General features: G+C 43.1%; 1 protein-coding gene across 2 annotated transcripts in view; it reads right to left on the bottom strand.

Moving 5' to 3' along the window:
* The window catches only part of CABLES2 (Cdk5 and Abl enzyme substrate 2), a 145,257-nt gene that overhangs the window by 43,870 nt on the left and 83,588 nt on the right, over window positions 1–17,799 (bottom strand). For both annotated transcript variants that reach the window (XM_085619754.1, XM_085619755.1), the window contains one exon: window positions 5,943–6,051. In XM_085619754.1, the coding sequence (XP_085475880.1) occupies window positions 5,943–6,051 (109 nt within the window). The remainder of the gene's footprint in view (window positions 1–5,942; window positions 6,052–17,799) is intronic.

The raw sequence follows: 17,799 nt of genomic DNA, 5'->3' as shown, positions 1-17,799 counted from the left end.
ATTTGTGTCCATATGTTAACGCTGTTCAAAATTGTATCAATGGTTCATTAATGCTAAGCCTGTATTATTAGGGTGAGTGCTCTAGAGAATTGTAAGCTTGGACTGCACTACTGACAGTGGTTCCAGTATAGAAATGTGTGCACACGTTGGCAAAGTTTAACAATATGAGACTATGCACCATGCTCCGAGAACGTTCTCGGATTAGATACAAATATTTGCAGAAGTTTGAAAGCAAGATTTATGATTCTCTGCTTTCAAAATAAAATGTTCACTGTTGTAAAGTCATCCTGTGCCCTGGGCACCCCCCAACTTTTTGCTGACTGGAACTGGTGGTAACTGACTCTGACTGACCCTGGGCTCTGCCTAACCAGGCCCAGGGCCAGTGCCAAGCTGAAAGGAACACATTAGAATATAGTTAAAACACCCAACATACACTAGGGTATGGTGGGGTACCCCTGTAATTGGCATGACCTACCCCATAAGCCCCTATTATATAATAGGGCAGGGGATTGAAACTACCTAGAAGTCCCCAGAACCCTGGGGTATGGCAGTTTAGAGGCCAGTAGCTTTTTCTGCACTAGCATGTGTGCAGTGCTGAAGCCTGAGGTCAGTTTAAAAGCAGCACTGGGTGCCAGGACTGCTTTGAAACAATAAATTGCTGGTCAAATTCGACTTTGATACTAGAAACACAGTAAAAGGAGAATCTGCAATATTTCTACAGATTCAGAACCCCTAAAGTCTCCCCTAGTTGCACAGGGGGTGAGGGTCCTGTAGAAATTAGGGAAATACTTATAAAATATGTTTTTATAAGCCCTGGTGCTAGAAAACTGACCCAAGTCATTTTCCCCATTGCAAACCCCATGGCCCATAGGTTAACATGGTAGGAAGTTAAAGATTAATAAATATTGATAGGAGAGGACTAGCCGGACCATTCAAAGACTTCCCAGAATGGTAGTAGTAAATATAACAATATTATATTGTTGAATTTCTCCTAAAGTGTACATACAAGAAGTTATAAGACTTTCTTGTTTGCAAGTCCAAATTCAGCCTTCCTGTGGTTTGCCCTGATTGGTCAGAGTTAAGTGGATTAGCCAGGCTGCTTTGAAGAGGTGATAAAGGGCCACTCTGCTGGGAGGGCAGTGTGCTGGTCTATAGGTATGCCAGGCCAGGAGGTGGAGTCGTAAACTATGCTCTTCAAAGGCAGAGGGGAGGCCTGGGTTTCAGTTTCACTCTGACACTCTTGACCAGGAGTCAGGGCTAGGCTTAAGGAAGGTATGCGCAGATGGTAGGGGGAGAGTCCATGGAAATAAGCCATCCCAGGGGGTGTGTTTAGCCAGCTCTTACCTCCTTGCTGGAAAATCAGCCATTATGGATTTGGAAGAATGATGCACTCTGGGACAGCAAAATGCCTCAATCTGCAGGATGTGGTCATCACTATGAGGAGTTACCCTGCTTTCATTGGTCAGAGGTGACCTGTGACTTGACCCAGAGAATTTTGAAAAAGTATCTGAGAGGGGCAGAGCCCTCCAGATATGCTGCTTGAAACTTACTGAAGCAAGACGTGCCCTGCTGCGAAGTTCTGCTGTGCAAAGACTTCTAAGGCCTGACCTCTGAAAACTGCACCATCTGAAAACTGTAGCCCTGTGGATTACCTTGCTACCAAAGGACTAAGAAGTAGACTCCCTGCAAGCTACAGGTTAACAGAGCTCACCTGGACATCCCCTCAAAGAATCCCCAGCCTGGAGTACCAGTGGATTTGAAAGGGTTGTGTTCAAGTGGAGTGCGGAATTGAAGTTTCACATTTTCAAGGACCCTCTTGGAGATTCCAGAACCTTGGACTGTGTGTTGGATACTTTGGGACCCGCAAGCAGAACTTCAGGAAGGAGTTCTAACTGGACCCAGCCTGCTGGAGAAGGCTGCACAGTGGTGAGACATTCTCCAGAACCGTTTCTAAAGGTGTGTCCCTGTCAGTGAAAACGAAATGACTAAAAGGGGCACTGTTGGTTTCTAAGCACTAGAAAGTGACTAATCTTTAAAAATTCATATCTCTGGTTCCGTACAGTGGATTTTTTTCGTTTTGGTGTCATTTAAAAGATAAAAATATTACATATTTTTATAAATTAGCGTTGGATTTTTATTTTGTGTTGTGTCTTAATTATTTACTGAAATTGTGTTTATGAATGCTTTACATACCGGTCTTTGAAGTTAAGCCTGTCTGCTCGCAGCCACGTTACCATGGGTTGAGCATAGGAATAATTTTCCAAGACCTATGCTGGGTTCTATTATGTGTTTGTGGCCTTATTGCCAGTGGCAGACCTACATTTGCCCCTACCAATAACCCACTTTCCAACATTCACAAAAAGTGCAACAAGTAAAAAAAAAAAAAAAGTCTGCTGACCTACTGTGAAATTTTAGGTACCATTTTTTTGAAGCTTTATTAACAAAAATGTGTTGATGCATGCTAGTATTTCCCCCAAAAATATTTATAATGGAAAAAAAAAATCAGTATAACCAGATTGTAAACATGAAAATAAATAAGCATTTGCAAAGCCATTAGGTCTGGCATTGGTGATCAGCCATTTGGTTTGGTCAATGGGTGTCTAGTTTTGACTTGTTTTCTGTAAAACTTTATTGTAGTGTGAGCTGGCAGGCCTTCACCGTTATAACAAACATTGGCAAAAGGTGAAAATATGTTTTGGTGTCAAAAAGGGAGACATTGTCACAGTAGTCCCCAGCACTGAACACAAATAATGTGTGCCTATATGCTCCTTGTGAAAGAGGAGAATGTGATCACTCTCAGTGAAGCAAGCTAATAGAAACCGAGATAGAATTGTAATAAAAACAAATGGTCTTGGTTAATGCCAGACCCAATTAAAAGCCCAACTCTTAAAGAAAGCCATAAAACCGCACCACTGGTATATGTCCTTCCATTGGTGCAGATTTACAGCTTTAATGAAATCACAAGAATTTACAGAATTAGAGCAAGAAAATAAAATTCTAGAAAAGGATTTGTGAACTGCATCTTAGCACGAGCAAATATGCATCTGTAGATTTGCTCATGTCAAAATCCTTGGACAGTTTACAAGCTCACTTGCCCTCCAACCATTTTTCCCCAACCCTGGTAGACGTTTTACTTCTGCCCTTGTCAGGAGTAAATTTCCAATCTTTTTCAGTATGGAAAAAGATTAGAGAAGAGCTGGTGAAAACTCACAAAACATGCAAGTTAGTTCGTTTGCACAGACTCAAAGGCATTCCACGCTGGAGCTATTGCTTGCCGCTACCTCCAGCTCCAGAATACAGATCTGTGGAAAGGTGGCCAAAAAAAGGGGAATTGCTAATATTCAAACCCTACTATAGTATGAACCCTCGCATAATCAGAGTGGCTATTATCAGAGCTCTTATAAAATTAGATTACTGCCATAATTTGTCACCGCACTACATGGCACCAATGGGACAAGTGGATTTTTATTTATAAAAAGTAGATTCATGGAGCAACATGTCCCTTGGACAAGTATATATTTTATTAAATTCCACATCCCTGTAAAAGGTCTGTTCAATGCCCAGAACTGGCGTCTTTACCCTTCATCAGATCTCCTCTCCTCCCACACAGGCTTTGTCCTTCATCGTGTCTCCTGTCCCCTCCATCCCTAAAACCAGGGCACTAAGTGCAGGTTTCCCCAACCTCCCAATATTTCTGTGTTGTGGCAGTCTTTCCTGCCAACATCTCTCTAGATGGAAGTGCAATGCACATCCCACCTGAACCAGCTTAAACTGATCACTGTGCGCACATGGGCAAGGAACCTGCAAAATCGGCACACAAAAGTGAAGTACCTCTAGGAAGTTTAACAAGCGGAGACACTCCTACTAGCTCCATCTGTCCTCCTGGGTTACCAAATGAGGGCAAACATTGGTGTCATTCAACCAGTACTCATCTGGTTAACGGTCTCACTTCAGACTTGCCCTACAATTCAGAGGCCTGTACATGCACCACACTGCTTGTCCTGGCAGGGGGTTGGTCCCTACCTGCCTGTATGAGCAGGTCAACTGCATCTGCTAGGAGGAGCTTCCAAAAAACAAACAAAGTGCCCCCAAAAGCACCCAAAGAAGTTACAGTGAGAGCTTGCCCACTATTTTACCTTCTGTACTCCTCAAATATAGAGTACAGATGAGCTCTTAACCAAACTCTGAACTCTAGTGGACAGGGTACTGTATCCCCATGCGGGGCCATCAGGTCACCAAGAATATGACTGGGAGCACTCCAGACGTTGAGGGGTGGGCACTTTGTTGTCTGAGGTGGTGGATTTTTGGGTTTGAGCCTTTGCACTGAAAAAGGCTGTACCTACAAATCTGAATGACTTGGACCATTTCTCAGCTTGATGGTCTCCAGTCAATCAATCAGATATTATTCAAAAGGTCCTTAGCTTACAAGGCATTCAGAAGCATTTCTCAAAGAATAACAAAGGCGATGTTAAACAGAAATCCATTGCAGTGCCAAAAGACGTTTGAAATTGTATGCTGGATGTAGAAGAGGCTAGGACCATCTGGCACAATGTGTAACTTATTTTTAAAGCATACAAATGTACTTACATGTGATTAAAGTCTTTATATCTATAAAGTAAATCACTGACTCGACATTGAAGTAACAAATTTGTTGCAGATTGGTTCGGAGTCTCTAAACCCTACCACTTGCAGTAAGTTTCAACTTCTCTCCTTCACTGGAGTCAATCTACTACAGAGAGTTTCCCAGACTATCCAGTCTGGATTGCAACAGTAATGTGGCCTTGGGACACCTGTGTTAAACAAGCTCAGTCTGTCTCAGTCTCTCTCAGTCTCTCTCAGTCTCTCTCAGTCTCTCTCAGTCTCTCTCAGTCTCTCTCAGTCTCTCTCAGTCTCTCTCAGTCTCTCTCAGTCTCTCTCAGTCTCTCTCAGTCTCTCTCAGTCTCTCATAAGAGTCCATGATTTATCTTTGTCCCCAGCTTTGTTTGGCGAGATCAGCTCCAGTAGTATCTGTCCCATTGCAACTGTGTCCAGTTCTATCTTGGGCAAGTGGTTGACCTCCCAGCAAGGTAGATGCAGAAACAAGGTAAACTCCAAAAATGAGACCCTAGCGGTTTGGGAGTACAGCTCGGCTGCTGCAAACATAACCCGTCATGGCTGCACATCAATTTGTGATTTCCTGCAGTTGTGCCCCACAGGCAGGGTTCGAAGCCAGAACACAAGGGTTGAACATGCCGTTCTCTTTGCACTGAACCGGAGGAACAGTGCTGTGGTGCTGAAAGAGTGCCCGGGATGCCTAGATAAGTATCAGTTCCATGTACTGGAATGTGTATCTAGAACAAGGTCTGGCTTATCCACCACCCAGAGAGCAAGCACACTGTGGTCCTCATGGACACCTTGGCAGAGAGCCCGGCAGCAGGCAGAGATTGCCTCTCGTGGCAACCCTATATTTACAGCCTTTGAGCTCAAGCACTCTGTTGTGCCTACATGCAGCTCAAAAACAACTCCATTATTGCTGGGATTGGAGCATGATGGCTCGAAAACCACCCCTGTTCCAAATGCCTCGCTGTTCAAACAGAGCATATTCACCAGACTAGAAAAAGAGGCCTTACTGGTTGCTTTCATTCAACAAAGTCCTTGAACGTCAAAAGGTCTCCATGAGCTAGAGCTGTCCTGGCAAAGTTCTGTAGTCTTCAGAGCACTAGTTGAAAAGAAAATGTATGCACTACACTTCTGATGGAGTGGCCAGCTGTTTATTCCAAGATGTCAAGCAAAGCATGCATTGCACTGAAAAACAGGAGTTTACTCACCAACTTTGCACTATCTAGAAAAAAAGCACGGCGGTTGGGCAATTTCAACAGGTCAAATAATTACAAAATTATAAGGTAGGGGTAGGCAGTTTACTTTCCAGGCAATCATAGCTTTCCAAATGTTCAACTCTGTACCTTCCCATCAGCTCCAAGTTCGACACCTTCCAATCCAAGAACCATGTCTGTACCGCTAGAGTTGCCACCTGAAGAATGACGCTGCTTCTGCCCTTCCACCTTCGACTCACTGTGAATATATAAGAGGCAAGACAAGATGCCTAATAAGTCCAAAAGTATCTCATTCAGGCTTGATTTTATGACTCGCTATGCTGTATGGGGCTTTAAGTTTCCTCGGTCTGGATTCAACAAGCTTGTTCCTCGGTGGCCTTTACTCAGAGCATCTGGGGGTTCCCACAAGCTCCCATTACACGCGTCCACTCACAACACAATGCATTCCTGATCTCATCCTTAGCTGCTGTGGGGCACAATACTTATGGGTGGAACACAGTAGAATACAATGGGGGCTTGCAAATCTTCATCTGGACAAAGATCAGAAAATGTATTTCTTTTTTATACATCAATTTCTTTTTTTAAGATTGTTTTTGGAAAAGAGGACAATATTGTGGTAGTTTTTGTAAAAAAAAAAAAAAACTAAACAAAACAAAAACTAAGAACACAAAGCTTGGTTAAACACATTTAGTTTTGATACTGGATGGAAAATAAAACGTACCCAGTCTTAAGCGCCTAAACAAGTTTAAGAGGTTTTGTATGAACAAGGAGCTTGGTTTTTAGATTCAGAGAGTAGGGTTCTCTGAATCGATTCTTCACAAGTATGGACTTTCTACATTCTGTTATTCAGTTACGGGTATACTTGTACACTGACTTTTAGGAGATCCCCTAGCATGCAACACTAAAAGCTCTTCCTTCAGCAAAGGCACGAAGAGATTGAAAAGATGTCTGCTACCACCCAACACTCCTTGTCCCAGAAACCAACAGGAAAGCCTTGAGAAGAAGGCATATGGAGGAAACGCAAAAAGGAGCGACAAGTGTCCGCTAATAAGGGAAGGACTTTGAAAAACAAATTAAAAAGTGTCTGATTGTATCACAAGTATCACTGTGTAAGTAAGAGATGCTGCAAAACTAAAATGAAAGAAAAGATGGAACGAGAAGAACCAATACACCTGCTGAAAGAAATGGCCAGATTGTGTTAACAAGAGCTACGGAACACAAAGATTCACATTCAACAAGAAAGAAGCATAAACAGCCTGTGGTCCAACCCATGCACGGCACAAACAGTGCTAAAAATAACTTCCCGGCTTAGCCCAATTAACGCCGCATTATAAAGAGAACACGAGATGAACCTACATTTCTTACTTAAACAGCTAAAGCCTGCAAGAGCCAACAACAGGCTCACCGACAACTATTCCGAGAATAATAATTATACCCTATCATGGGACTCTTTAAAAACTAAAACGGGATCTCGCCCACTTGAAAATGTACAAAGCTCTTTCGACGATCCTTCTTTCAATTAGGGTCAAGATGTGGCGTAACAACCAGAGCTGCCCACTGTGGAACCGGGTGCGAGTCTCGGCGTCGGCTTAACAGCCTGTGATTATTGGCAAATCACCTAATCTCCCCGTGTCTACCAAAAATGAATGTGCGTTGTGTAATGTAACTGGTGCTCGTGTAAAGCGCTCCAATACCTTCGGGTCGAGTTGGCGCTACACACACACCCGAGTGTGCATTGCTATGGGCGGGGTGTTTCCTTCCACGTAGTCAGCCTGAAGCACGCCTTGCTTGGAGTGCACACACGAAATACGTGCTGTAATCATGAACACGGGACGTGACCAACAACAGTGAGACCAAGTGTTCCCATTTGACAAGCACGGTCAGTTATAAGGGCACGTCAGACCTACACGGAAAGAGCCAACATAGCGCAAAAGGTTACAGGAAGGGCAATAATAAAACAGGCCAGCGGGCTGTTATAACTAACAGCTGTCCAACAAAAAAACTCGGTCCCGTCAAGGCGCTTTAGAAAGGAAACCGCAAACGAAGTACTGGAGAGAGGGAAGCGCCCTCTCACCGCCATTTATTCCTTTCTAAGTGCGCGCGAGTTAAGGATTTCCCATTCACAGACCTTTCCACGCGCCATCTTATGACCCTTCTCAAGTCTGTACTGCCTAGTGCCCTTACTTCCAGAGTGTGGGAAGGACGATCTTCTCTAGCCACCTGTACCGAAGCTTTTAGTGCGCGCGTGCACAGTATGTACTTTCTACCTTCTGCCCAAAAATGCGTGCAGGAGGGACGTCTTACCGCGTGAAGGTCAGTCTTCCCAAGCGACTTCCGGTTTGTGTTCCCTTACACCCCCATCGCCTTCCACACAGAATAGAAGTTTGTGTCTCACCAGCCGTCCTACAAATGCGTCTTCAAAATCTATCACCAAAAACCAAAATATCTTTCTTGTTAAGTATGCGACCACGTCACAATTTATACCGCAAACTACCTGTTGCCCTCTCATTCTCCTGAAAATTATAGCTAAGCGACAGTGAACAAAAACAGTCATCTACAAAGTGCCGGAAGAAAAGTAGTACCTTGGAACGCTTGAATCATGGAGTTCCGGTCACAGCAATGACAAATGAGCCAGTGTTTAATAGGCTTTTTCAGAACTCCTGCGGCTGTTAAGGGGGTCATTGGGCATAAAATGTGACAATCAAGACTTTTACTAATGGTGTCCTGGAGCTTAACCTAACTGTTGGGCCCAAATCTGAGCACCAAGTACACCCCTTTAGCCCTTGACCCTCAGGAAGTGAAGTCGAACAGTCCAAAGCTTACTCCGGGGGTCTTGGAGTGAGACACTCAGCACAACATCTGATAACTCATATTACTGTCAAGTGAGTACCATCACAATCGCTATCCTCATCGAATACTACAATGAGCCAAGACATCACACAGCATATACCCGTACCCCTCGTATCAACTGCAAAATTTAGAGCACTAGAGTTAGACCCTCATGTCCACCCCTCACCCAACTCAGATTCACCCAACCCAGGTTCACAAAAACACAAACACAAATATTACTACCTCTACAAATTACAAAACACCTTCACAACACAAGTGGACTAGATTTCAACACACCATCCAAACACTGTCATTAGCCAACTCCCCACGCATAGCCCCAACCCTCAGAGCCCCAACATTTACTGTGGCTAAAGACTTTTGCCAACTTGAAAATGTATACAATGGGTAGGGTTGGCCGCAGGAACGTTACCCCATTGGTTACGGTGTGCTCGTGCCAGACATACATGTGGAATCTCAAGGCATCCCCTTCAGAGCACTCCTGGACCGGACAAGGAGCAGAAGAGGATTGGACCTGCTGTCTGTGAACTCACAGGAGCCCTGAAGGGCTTGGACCCTGGACAAAGAAGTGTGGTCATAAGGCTGGCCTCATGTTCAAACTACAGGGATACAACAAGCTAAAAGAGGCCGCCCCTGCAACTGTTTAGCTGACCAGTGGCAACTGGGAGTGGACACTGGATATGGACTGGACGCTGCTTTTGGCCTTACCTCACACCCTGCGAGTCTAAGTTCCTCCTTACCGGAGGTCCTGGTGGGCTTCAGAAGTGCACCCCTGTGGTGTATTGGGACTTAAAGAGCTAAAGATGGAAGGTAAAATCAGTGACCAGGCCAAACCTGGTTGGAGTAACCAACCTGAACTCTGCGTCAAAATGAGCCCCATATACCACGACCTTTAACTATCATTGGCACATTATGGTTCTTTGCGCTATTCCAACTTAAAACTTTTAAAAATCATATCTTTGGTTTCTCTTATTGAAGTTTTGTCATTTTGGGGCCATTTTCTGTATCAAACTCTACTCTTTTTCTAAGTTTAAGATTTGTATTTTTTGTTTTGCATTTAAACTTTATAACTGTTTTGGTAATGCATACTTTACATATTGCCCCAAGTAAAGCCTGCCTGCTCGGTTCCATATATACCAAGGGGTTGAACTAAGAATAATGTAGTGACTTTGAGGTTCATTCGTACACGTTTTATGATTATTCCTTGAGGTGGCTAATAACTCCATAGCTGAAAAGCTAGCTATCTGCGACATGCAAAGACTTAAAAAAAGGCAGGTCTCTTTCACCTTACGGTTTTTATATAAAATAATATGAATTTCTGCATAGCAAGAACGATTTATCGTGCATGACTGGATTTACAAAAGTAATCCACTCTAGAGAAAATTACCTGAGGGAACAACTTGAAATCAGTCTTAAAAGTTATTGCAGAATTTGGTTTACACAAAAGCCAATCCTGGAAATACTTTGGGTTGAGACACTGCAATTAGCCAATTATCACAGGAAGGTAAGGCATCTCCCTTGCATGATTATCTTGCGAAATGAGAAAACTATAAACAAGCATTGGCATAGCCAATAGGTATCGCCTTTGGGACCTTCTAAGTATTTAGTTATGCAGTACAAAATCCTTGGTGCAACAATATCAACTGTTGCATGGCTAAACACTTATCAGGTCCCAAAGGCGAGACCTATTGGCTATGCCAATGCTTGTTATATTAGGAGGAGATAAAAGTTATAATTAAGACTGTGTTTAACCGTTTCGCCCTGGCAATATATTTTTATCTAATTGTGTTATTTTGATGTGTGCAATATTGGATGTGGATCTTAACTGATGTATTATTAATGCATTATATTTTATAGCTTTTTTTGGTGTAATAAAGTTTATCTTGACCGACTGAGCGACATACGGGCAGATTTTATTTTTATTTTTGCAGTTCTATGTAGTGCGAACTTGACCCAAAGGTATTGGAGCGCTTTACATGAGCACTAGTTAGTTACATTACACAAGAACACATTCATTTTGTTTTCAGGCACAGGGAGATTTGCCCAGAATCACAGAATGTGGAGCTAACGCTGAGACTCTAACCTGGTCGTCAAATGTGGCCGTAATACCACATCCTGCCACACAGACTTTCACTGCAGTCTGCAGTTCCGCTGAAATTCCGGGCGGGGAATAAAAACAGATACACCAGTAGTTTGCCCCGTGCCCCACACAGTTTTACCACCCTGTCTAGAGTTCTGCAAAACGTCAGACGGGAAAATGCTTGGGAGTGATTGTACTGCATTGAAAAGGTACACAATTTCTCGCCTCCCCCATGCGAGTTTCTCCCTCGCCCCGCTGTTGGTCTCCCCCTGACCCAATGCCGTCTCATTCTAAAGCAGGCTTCTCCAATGAGCAGCTCTCCACCTGCCCCTACGTAGCTCTCCTGTGTTCAGCCCGGCATAGTAAATTAGAGGCTTTTGCTTGACTGAAGATACATATATATATATATATATATATATATATTCACTGAAAAAACCTTAGGTTTCAGGGGCGTTATAGTTAGCTGGACTTTTCACTCGTACAAAACCATTGAAATTCCCCCGTTATAGTTAGTTCAGCTAACTATAACTCGCGCGCCCGCAATGCACTGCTGATGACGTCATATATTACATCACTCATGACATGGTCAGTGACATCACTCATGACATCACTGATGACATCTCAAATGACATCACTGATGACATCACTGATGACATCATCCTTGTGATAGAGTGGCAGACCACTTCTCCCCCTAATATAACCTTTGATACACACATTCAAAAATAGAAACTAAAATTTTCAAAAACAATGGACATACCAATACCAGTTACAACAACCTATTCAGTAATTCTTAGATCTACATACACATCCACTCATTCACCAACAGTCCTATACAGTCACTCATACATGTACTCACTCCTATGTACTCATACACCTATACATCCTGTTACACAACGCCACTCATCCATAGAGTTACTCACACACAGTCACTCATGCTAATAAAGAATCAAACATCCATTTACTTGCATATACAGTTATACACACACCACCACACTTACTTCTACAGAAACTTACACATACTTTTTCAACACATACAGTGAGTCACTCAATCATACACCTATGCACTAAGTAATACCCCCACCGAATACAGACACTCAGACACTCATACTGATACTCAAAAAAACAACTAATAACCTATATAGACACTCATGTAGCTACTCACCAACCCATGCAGCCACTTATACACAAAGTGAGAGACTGATACAGATATTTACATATTTAAACATTACTCACTAAGCCATGTATTCACTAAGATACACTTAGTCAGTTATACAATCAATTTTTCAAAAACAAATCATCCATTTAGACACTTCTATACCCATTTATTCTTCCATCGACCTTGAGATATACATATATAAAACATATGTAATTTTCAGAAACACACACACATTCACTGGATGATGTCATCAGTGAAGTCATTTGAGATGTCATCAGTGATGTCATGAGTGATGTCACTGACCATGTCATGAGTGATGTAATATGTGACGTCATCAGCAGTGCATTGCGGGTGCGCGAGTTATAGTTAGCTGAACTAACTATAATGGGAGAATTTCAATGGTTTTGTACGAGTGAAAAGTCCAGCTAACTATAACGCCCCTGAAACCTATGGTGTTTTCAGTGAAAAAAACAACAAAAAAACAACAAAAAAAAAAAAAATAAAAAAAAAAATATTATATATATATATATATATATATATATATATATATATTCACTGAAAAAACCATAGGTTTCACACATGTTATAGTTACCTGTACATTTCACTCGTAAAAAACCAATGAAATTCCACGTTATAGTTAGTGCAGGCAACTATAACTCACGCGACCGCAATCCTCTGCTGATGATGTCAGATATTACATCACTGATGACATATGTGTCTTTATGAAAAATAAATATTTGTAATATATGTATAGCTAAAGATACAGTATTAGCATCAACAGAGGATTGCGGTCGCGTGAGTTATAGTTGCCTGCACTAACTATAACGTGGAATTTCATTGGTTTTTTACGATTGAAATGTACAGGTAACTATAACATGTGTGAAACCTATGGTTTTTTCAGTGAATTTGCAAGGTTTTTTAAATGCTAATTCCTAACTATAACGTGTGTGAAACCTATGGTTTTTTCAGTGAATTTGTACGGTTTTTTAAATGCTAAGTTATGTATTTATTTTTAATTTTTGCGTGCACGGTGCGCTCGGCGCACCCACATTGCGCATTTCGTACCGTGCACGCCTCGCCATTTTTTTCAAAATATCAATTGTTTTTTTCTCCCTTGGGGGTCCTTAGTTTTATATATTAAATGTGATTGTTATTATTTTTTTTTTTTACCGTACGCGTACGGTAAGCTTACCTTACGCGCACCCCGCGTTTAAAAAAAAAAAAAAAAAAATTAAATTTATTTTTCATACTTTTTGGTCCTTCGTGAACCCCCTGACGAACGGGGTCTGCAACTCTCTTCGTTGCCCCCTTTTCATGTTGTCAACCTTTTTTTTTTCAGTGCGACAGACAGAAAATGGCGGCCGATACTTCCTGGTTTCGACCGATTCGAATGTTTACTTTGATCTAACAACCAATCAGAATCGCGCTCACGCACCGTACGCGTACGGTAAGCTTACCGTAAGCGCACGGTAAGCGCACGGAGCGCTGCCACAGATATATATATTGATTTAAATGCTATTTTCTCAGGAACTACTGAACAGATTTACACCAGACCTACAAAAGGCACTTCCTTGACCTGCGGACAACCTCTCTGCCAAATTTCAAGTAATTCTGTTCAGCCGTTCGGGCTGTAGCTGTGTCTAAAGGTCCTATGGAAAAATGCATGGGGAAAACGCGTTTTGGGACCCCCCTTTTTTCTCAGCCCCCGCTTGACGAATCCCCCCGAGACTTTCAGGGTAGGAGCGGAGCGTAGCGCCCCATTAGTTTTGAAAATTAAGCGAGGATTCGTCGACCGGCGCCAAAGTTATTCCAAATAGAATGTTGCGGATTTCCTATGGAAACAGGGTCCTAACTATAACTATCTACTGGCGACCGCCAGTAGATAATATATATCTATCTATCTATCCAAAAAGTCGTTACCATTAATGGCGCACCCTTGAAGCGATTGTGTAGTGGAGTCCTTAGTCACTGAGAGCGCCATTAATGGTAACGAGTTTTTGGACATTTTCAGCCGGTGTGCTCCGCCGGCGTGGGCGCCACCTCTCTCAGGTCCCAAGCGGTCAGAAGGAGCGGTGATTTTGGTGTGTATATATATATACACCAAAACATGTATTTGAGACACAAATGTGTGTATTTGCATGACTCATAAGTTCACAACCTAATGTTTAGAGAAAAATATTTTAAATGATGATATATCATGCGGCGTGGGAAAGACTTATAACTAATATGACAACCTGGTTGCCAGGGAAGTATGTATTACCCATGCAGGGGCATTCCAAATTGATAAAGCCTTTTTACATTACAGCCGGCAGTCTTGTATGATTAACTGGGGTGATCACTGCGGTTAATAATGCATGGGCGGCCACTAATGTAATCGTGCCTGATGAGGTCACTATTAGCACACTAATAATATTTAATAGTAGCTCAGGATTTGGAAACCTATTACACAAAATGCAGTGGTAAAAAAAAGCTGTACGTCCAATGGACAAAATAAATATGAAAACTTGTTCACAAGCCGCAGTGATGTATTTAAAATGTTACACTGTACCCTGTGAAATATGCTTTTATGTTTTACAATGGTCCATTGCTTAATAAAATTCTATTCACGAAAGGTAAACAAAGGATGAACATTCTCATTCCGATAAGTGCCGTTTGTTAGCTGCATACTGCAGAGAAGACCTTTATTAATGTCTCCCTTCTGAATACACAATTTGTGTTCAGTAAAGCATTGGTTTCTTTTCTGAAAATATTAACTATATATCCAGTAATTAGCTCTTGTTTTACACAACACACAAAAAAAAAAAAAAAAAAAAAAATCAAATGGCTCATTTTGCTCACATTTTCAATAAACATTTCGCCTTTTTAAAAAATAAACCTGCTTTACTGCCATCAAATAAACTTCTAATACATACAAACCACTTGGCCGCCGGCCTTGTGGTTTCACCCAGCTTTAGGCCAAGAGCTTTATGTCGTCACACCATAAACACGCATAAAAGATGTTAATGCCTTACACTGATCCTCATTTAAGTGACCACCATTCCCCACTATAGAAAGTGTTACCAGGGACTTCTAAATTAAGCGAGGGACCAGACAACCAAAAAGGCCAAAACATTTCTACAGCACGCTCAAAACAGCCAAGTCATCTTACCGACCTTCCTGCCTTCTGAACATGTTAAATCATTTGGGGGGAAAAAATCATACCCCAAGGCATCCGGAGGACTTGCTCACTTAGTTCAGAAGACAAAAATAACTTTCTGGGAATAATGCAAGTACCAACAGAGCTCACACACATCAACTGTTGCAAAACCCAGTAATTGGCGATGTTTTTTCCTTAGTCAGGATTGGAAGACATGAAAACAGTTTACGTAGCAATTTTATGGAACCTTCGCACAACACACAAATTAAAAATAAAACGGATGAGAGCAAGGGACTGGGACACGGATTCATTCAAGAACACACGAGCAGGCCATATGAATCACTCTGAAACTTCCCGAACCCACAAGTCCGACATCTTTCAGCGGCTGGGGCCACCGCAGAACTGCATCTAAAGGCAACACGCCACATAGAGTAGCCAGGGGCTCACGAAATATGCATATATATTGAAGAGAAACGGCCATTTCCTCACTCCAACTTAAAGCTAGCAAGGTTTTCAACAAGGCGACGTCACACCGCTCTGCCCTTGGAAATAAAAGTTAATTATCGTCATCCGTGCTGCACTTTAAAAGAGATGGGTCTCCCTGCAGAGGGTGAACTGGCGGGTGGGCGCAGGTGTGACAACGTAAGGGTGCAAACAATGTGAACATCCGGAAAAGGGAGGAGGGGTTAAAGGGGGTCATGGGAGAGGGTGGCAGGGGTGTAGTGAATAAGGCAGTTGAGTGATGCACATTGGTATAAGGGATGGGTGCAAGTCACAAAGGGAATGACGGCTAGGTAAAGGGAATGACGGCTAGGTAGGTGGAATGACAGGTTGAGGGTAGTGCAGAAACGGTAGAGCAAGGTCATATGGCCAAGAATTGTGGCACAAGTAACAGACGGGCATATAGTGCGAATGAAGGGTGGCACAAGTAACAGACTGTGTATTATAGTAGGAATGAAGGCTGGCACAAACACTATGGGGTGAGGGTACTGCGAGGAGGGTGGCAAAGAGAATATAAATAGCACAGACTGGAATGATGATGGTGGTACCGGAGTGTGGGTGGCAGTGCGGGCATTGTGAAATGGTCACGGAAGGTGGAATAGACCATCAGGAGGGTGCAACAGGAATCTGGCCATGTACAGGGAGTGAAGCCGGGGGAGTGGTGGTGTAGGCAGGAAAGTTAACAGTACAGACATGATAGATGCAGAGGGACACAAAGCAGGGTGATATGGAAAAGGGTAGTTGTATAGACAAGGGGGGGTACAAGAAGCAGCACCGTACAGGTGTTAGACAGATCGGAGGACACGAAGCAATGCGGTTTGAGGGGGATCGGACAGGCTGGAGGGGGCAGTGATACGGAAGAAACGCGAAGGTGGTGCAGATAAGAGATTCAGGAAGGAGAAAAGTGGGTCAGGTCAAATGAAGAGTAAGGGACAAATCAGGGTGGTGCGAGGTAGTGGGTAGGAAGATCCTACAGGCAGGCAGGAGTGTTATACTTGTAACAGCTGTGCAATGAGATGGTGCCAAGGCCAGGGCGGCATTAACAGCACAGGGTGAAACCCCAGCAAGGGGCTATAGAGATATTGGGGCTATAGTTTCTTAAAGGGCAGGGGTGGCACAGGCAGTAGTAGAGGTGCAACCAGGGCAAATGGGGGCCCTTGCAAATAAATGCAATTGGGTAAAGGAGAGGCATTGAGTGGGTACCGGCGTGTGGAGGGTAAGGGTCCAGACAGCGGGGAAGAGAGGGAGACTGATTCTGCAGAGGGGTTAGGGTACAGACAGACGGATGCTAATGTACCGGCATGACGGGGGGACGGAGAAATAAGAGGGGTGACAGGCGCAAGAGATGCAGGATAAAATAACAAGCAAAGCGAGAGTCGAGGGAGGAATGTTGGTGGTAATTAAAGCAGGACAGAGGATGGGATGGTATGGCAGCGGGTGTGAGGGGGGTGTGGAGGCCAGCAGAGTGACGCGATCTGTGGTGGGGGAGGGAATTTAAGCACGGAGAGAGGCACGCAAGGCTTAATGAGCCTTGACAGAAACCCACATGGCGGCTGCGCGCGTGCACGCAAGCTTGAGGCCAGGAAAAGCCTCTGGTAGCACTTTCAAAAGCCACTCACTAAATTTCTCGCAGCGCATGCGCTGGCTCAGCAAGACCTGAAAACGAACAGGAGGACTACGTGAAACCTTGATTGAAGTACTATACTCCAAACCAATGAAAATACCCAACACGCCAAATGGGAAACTAGATTAGAAAAACAACATACTGAGGAGTGCTGGTCACAATTGTTTACGCATAACAAAAGCCTCAGAGAAGCACATCTTAAATCCAGTTTCTTTATTATGTTGCATGACTGGCACTGGGCACCTCTTAACTATACAGAGCCAAACTATCAGTCTCATCATGCTGGCGCTGCAAACGGGCTCAGAGTGACAAGTCATATCTTATGGAACTGCACAATCCTACCGCATCAAATCAGGCACAGAATAAGCATTAACATTGACACACCTATCTCCCCCCTCACAGAACTGGCAACTATGCAGGATACTCAAGAAGTCACCTGAATCAATAGTCACAAGAAACGGTGGATTGATTCAGTGTTAGCTGTGACTAAATAGTGTATCCTGAGGAAATGGAGAACTAGGACAGTGCCTATACACAAAGCCTGGAAGGACTCCCTGATGCAAATGGAAACCCAAGAATTACTGATATAAAAGATTTGTGACCAGTTAAATATAGTTAATATGTGGGGTCTATTACTATCCA

Source organism: Triturus cristatus, chromosome 7, assembly GCF_964204655.1.
Source record: "Triturus cristatus chromosome 7, aTriCri1.1, whole genome shotgun sequence".
Classification (NCBI taxonomy): domain Eukaryota; kingdom Metazoa; phylum Chordata; class Amphibia; order Caudata; family Salamandridae; genus Triturus; species Triturus cristatus.
The sequence above is the reverse complement of the archived record's forward strand: the minus strand, read 5'-3'. Positions and strand labels throughout refer to the sequence as shown.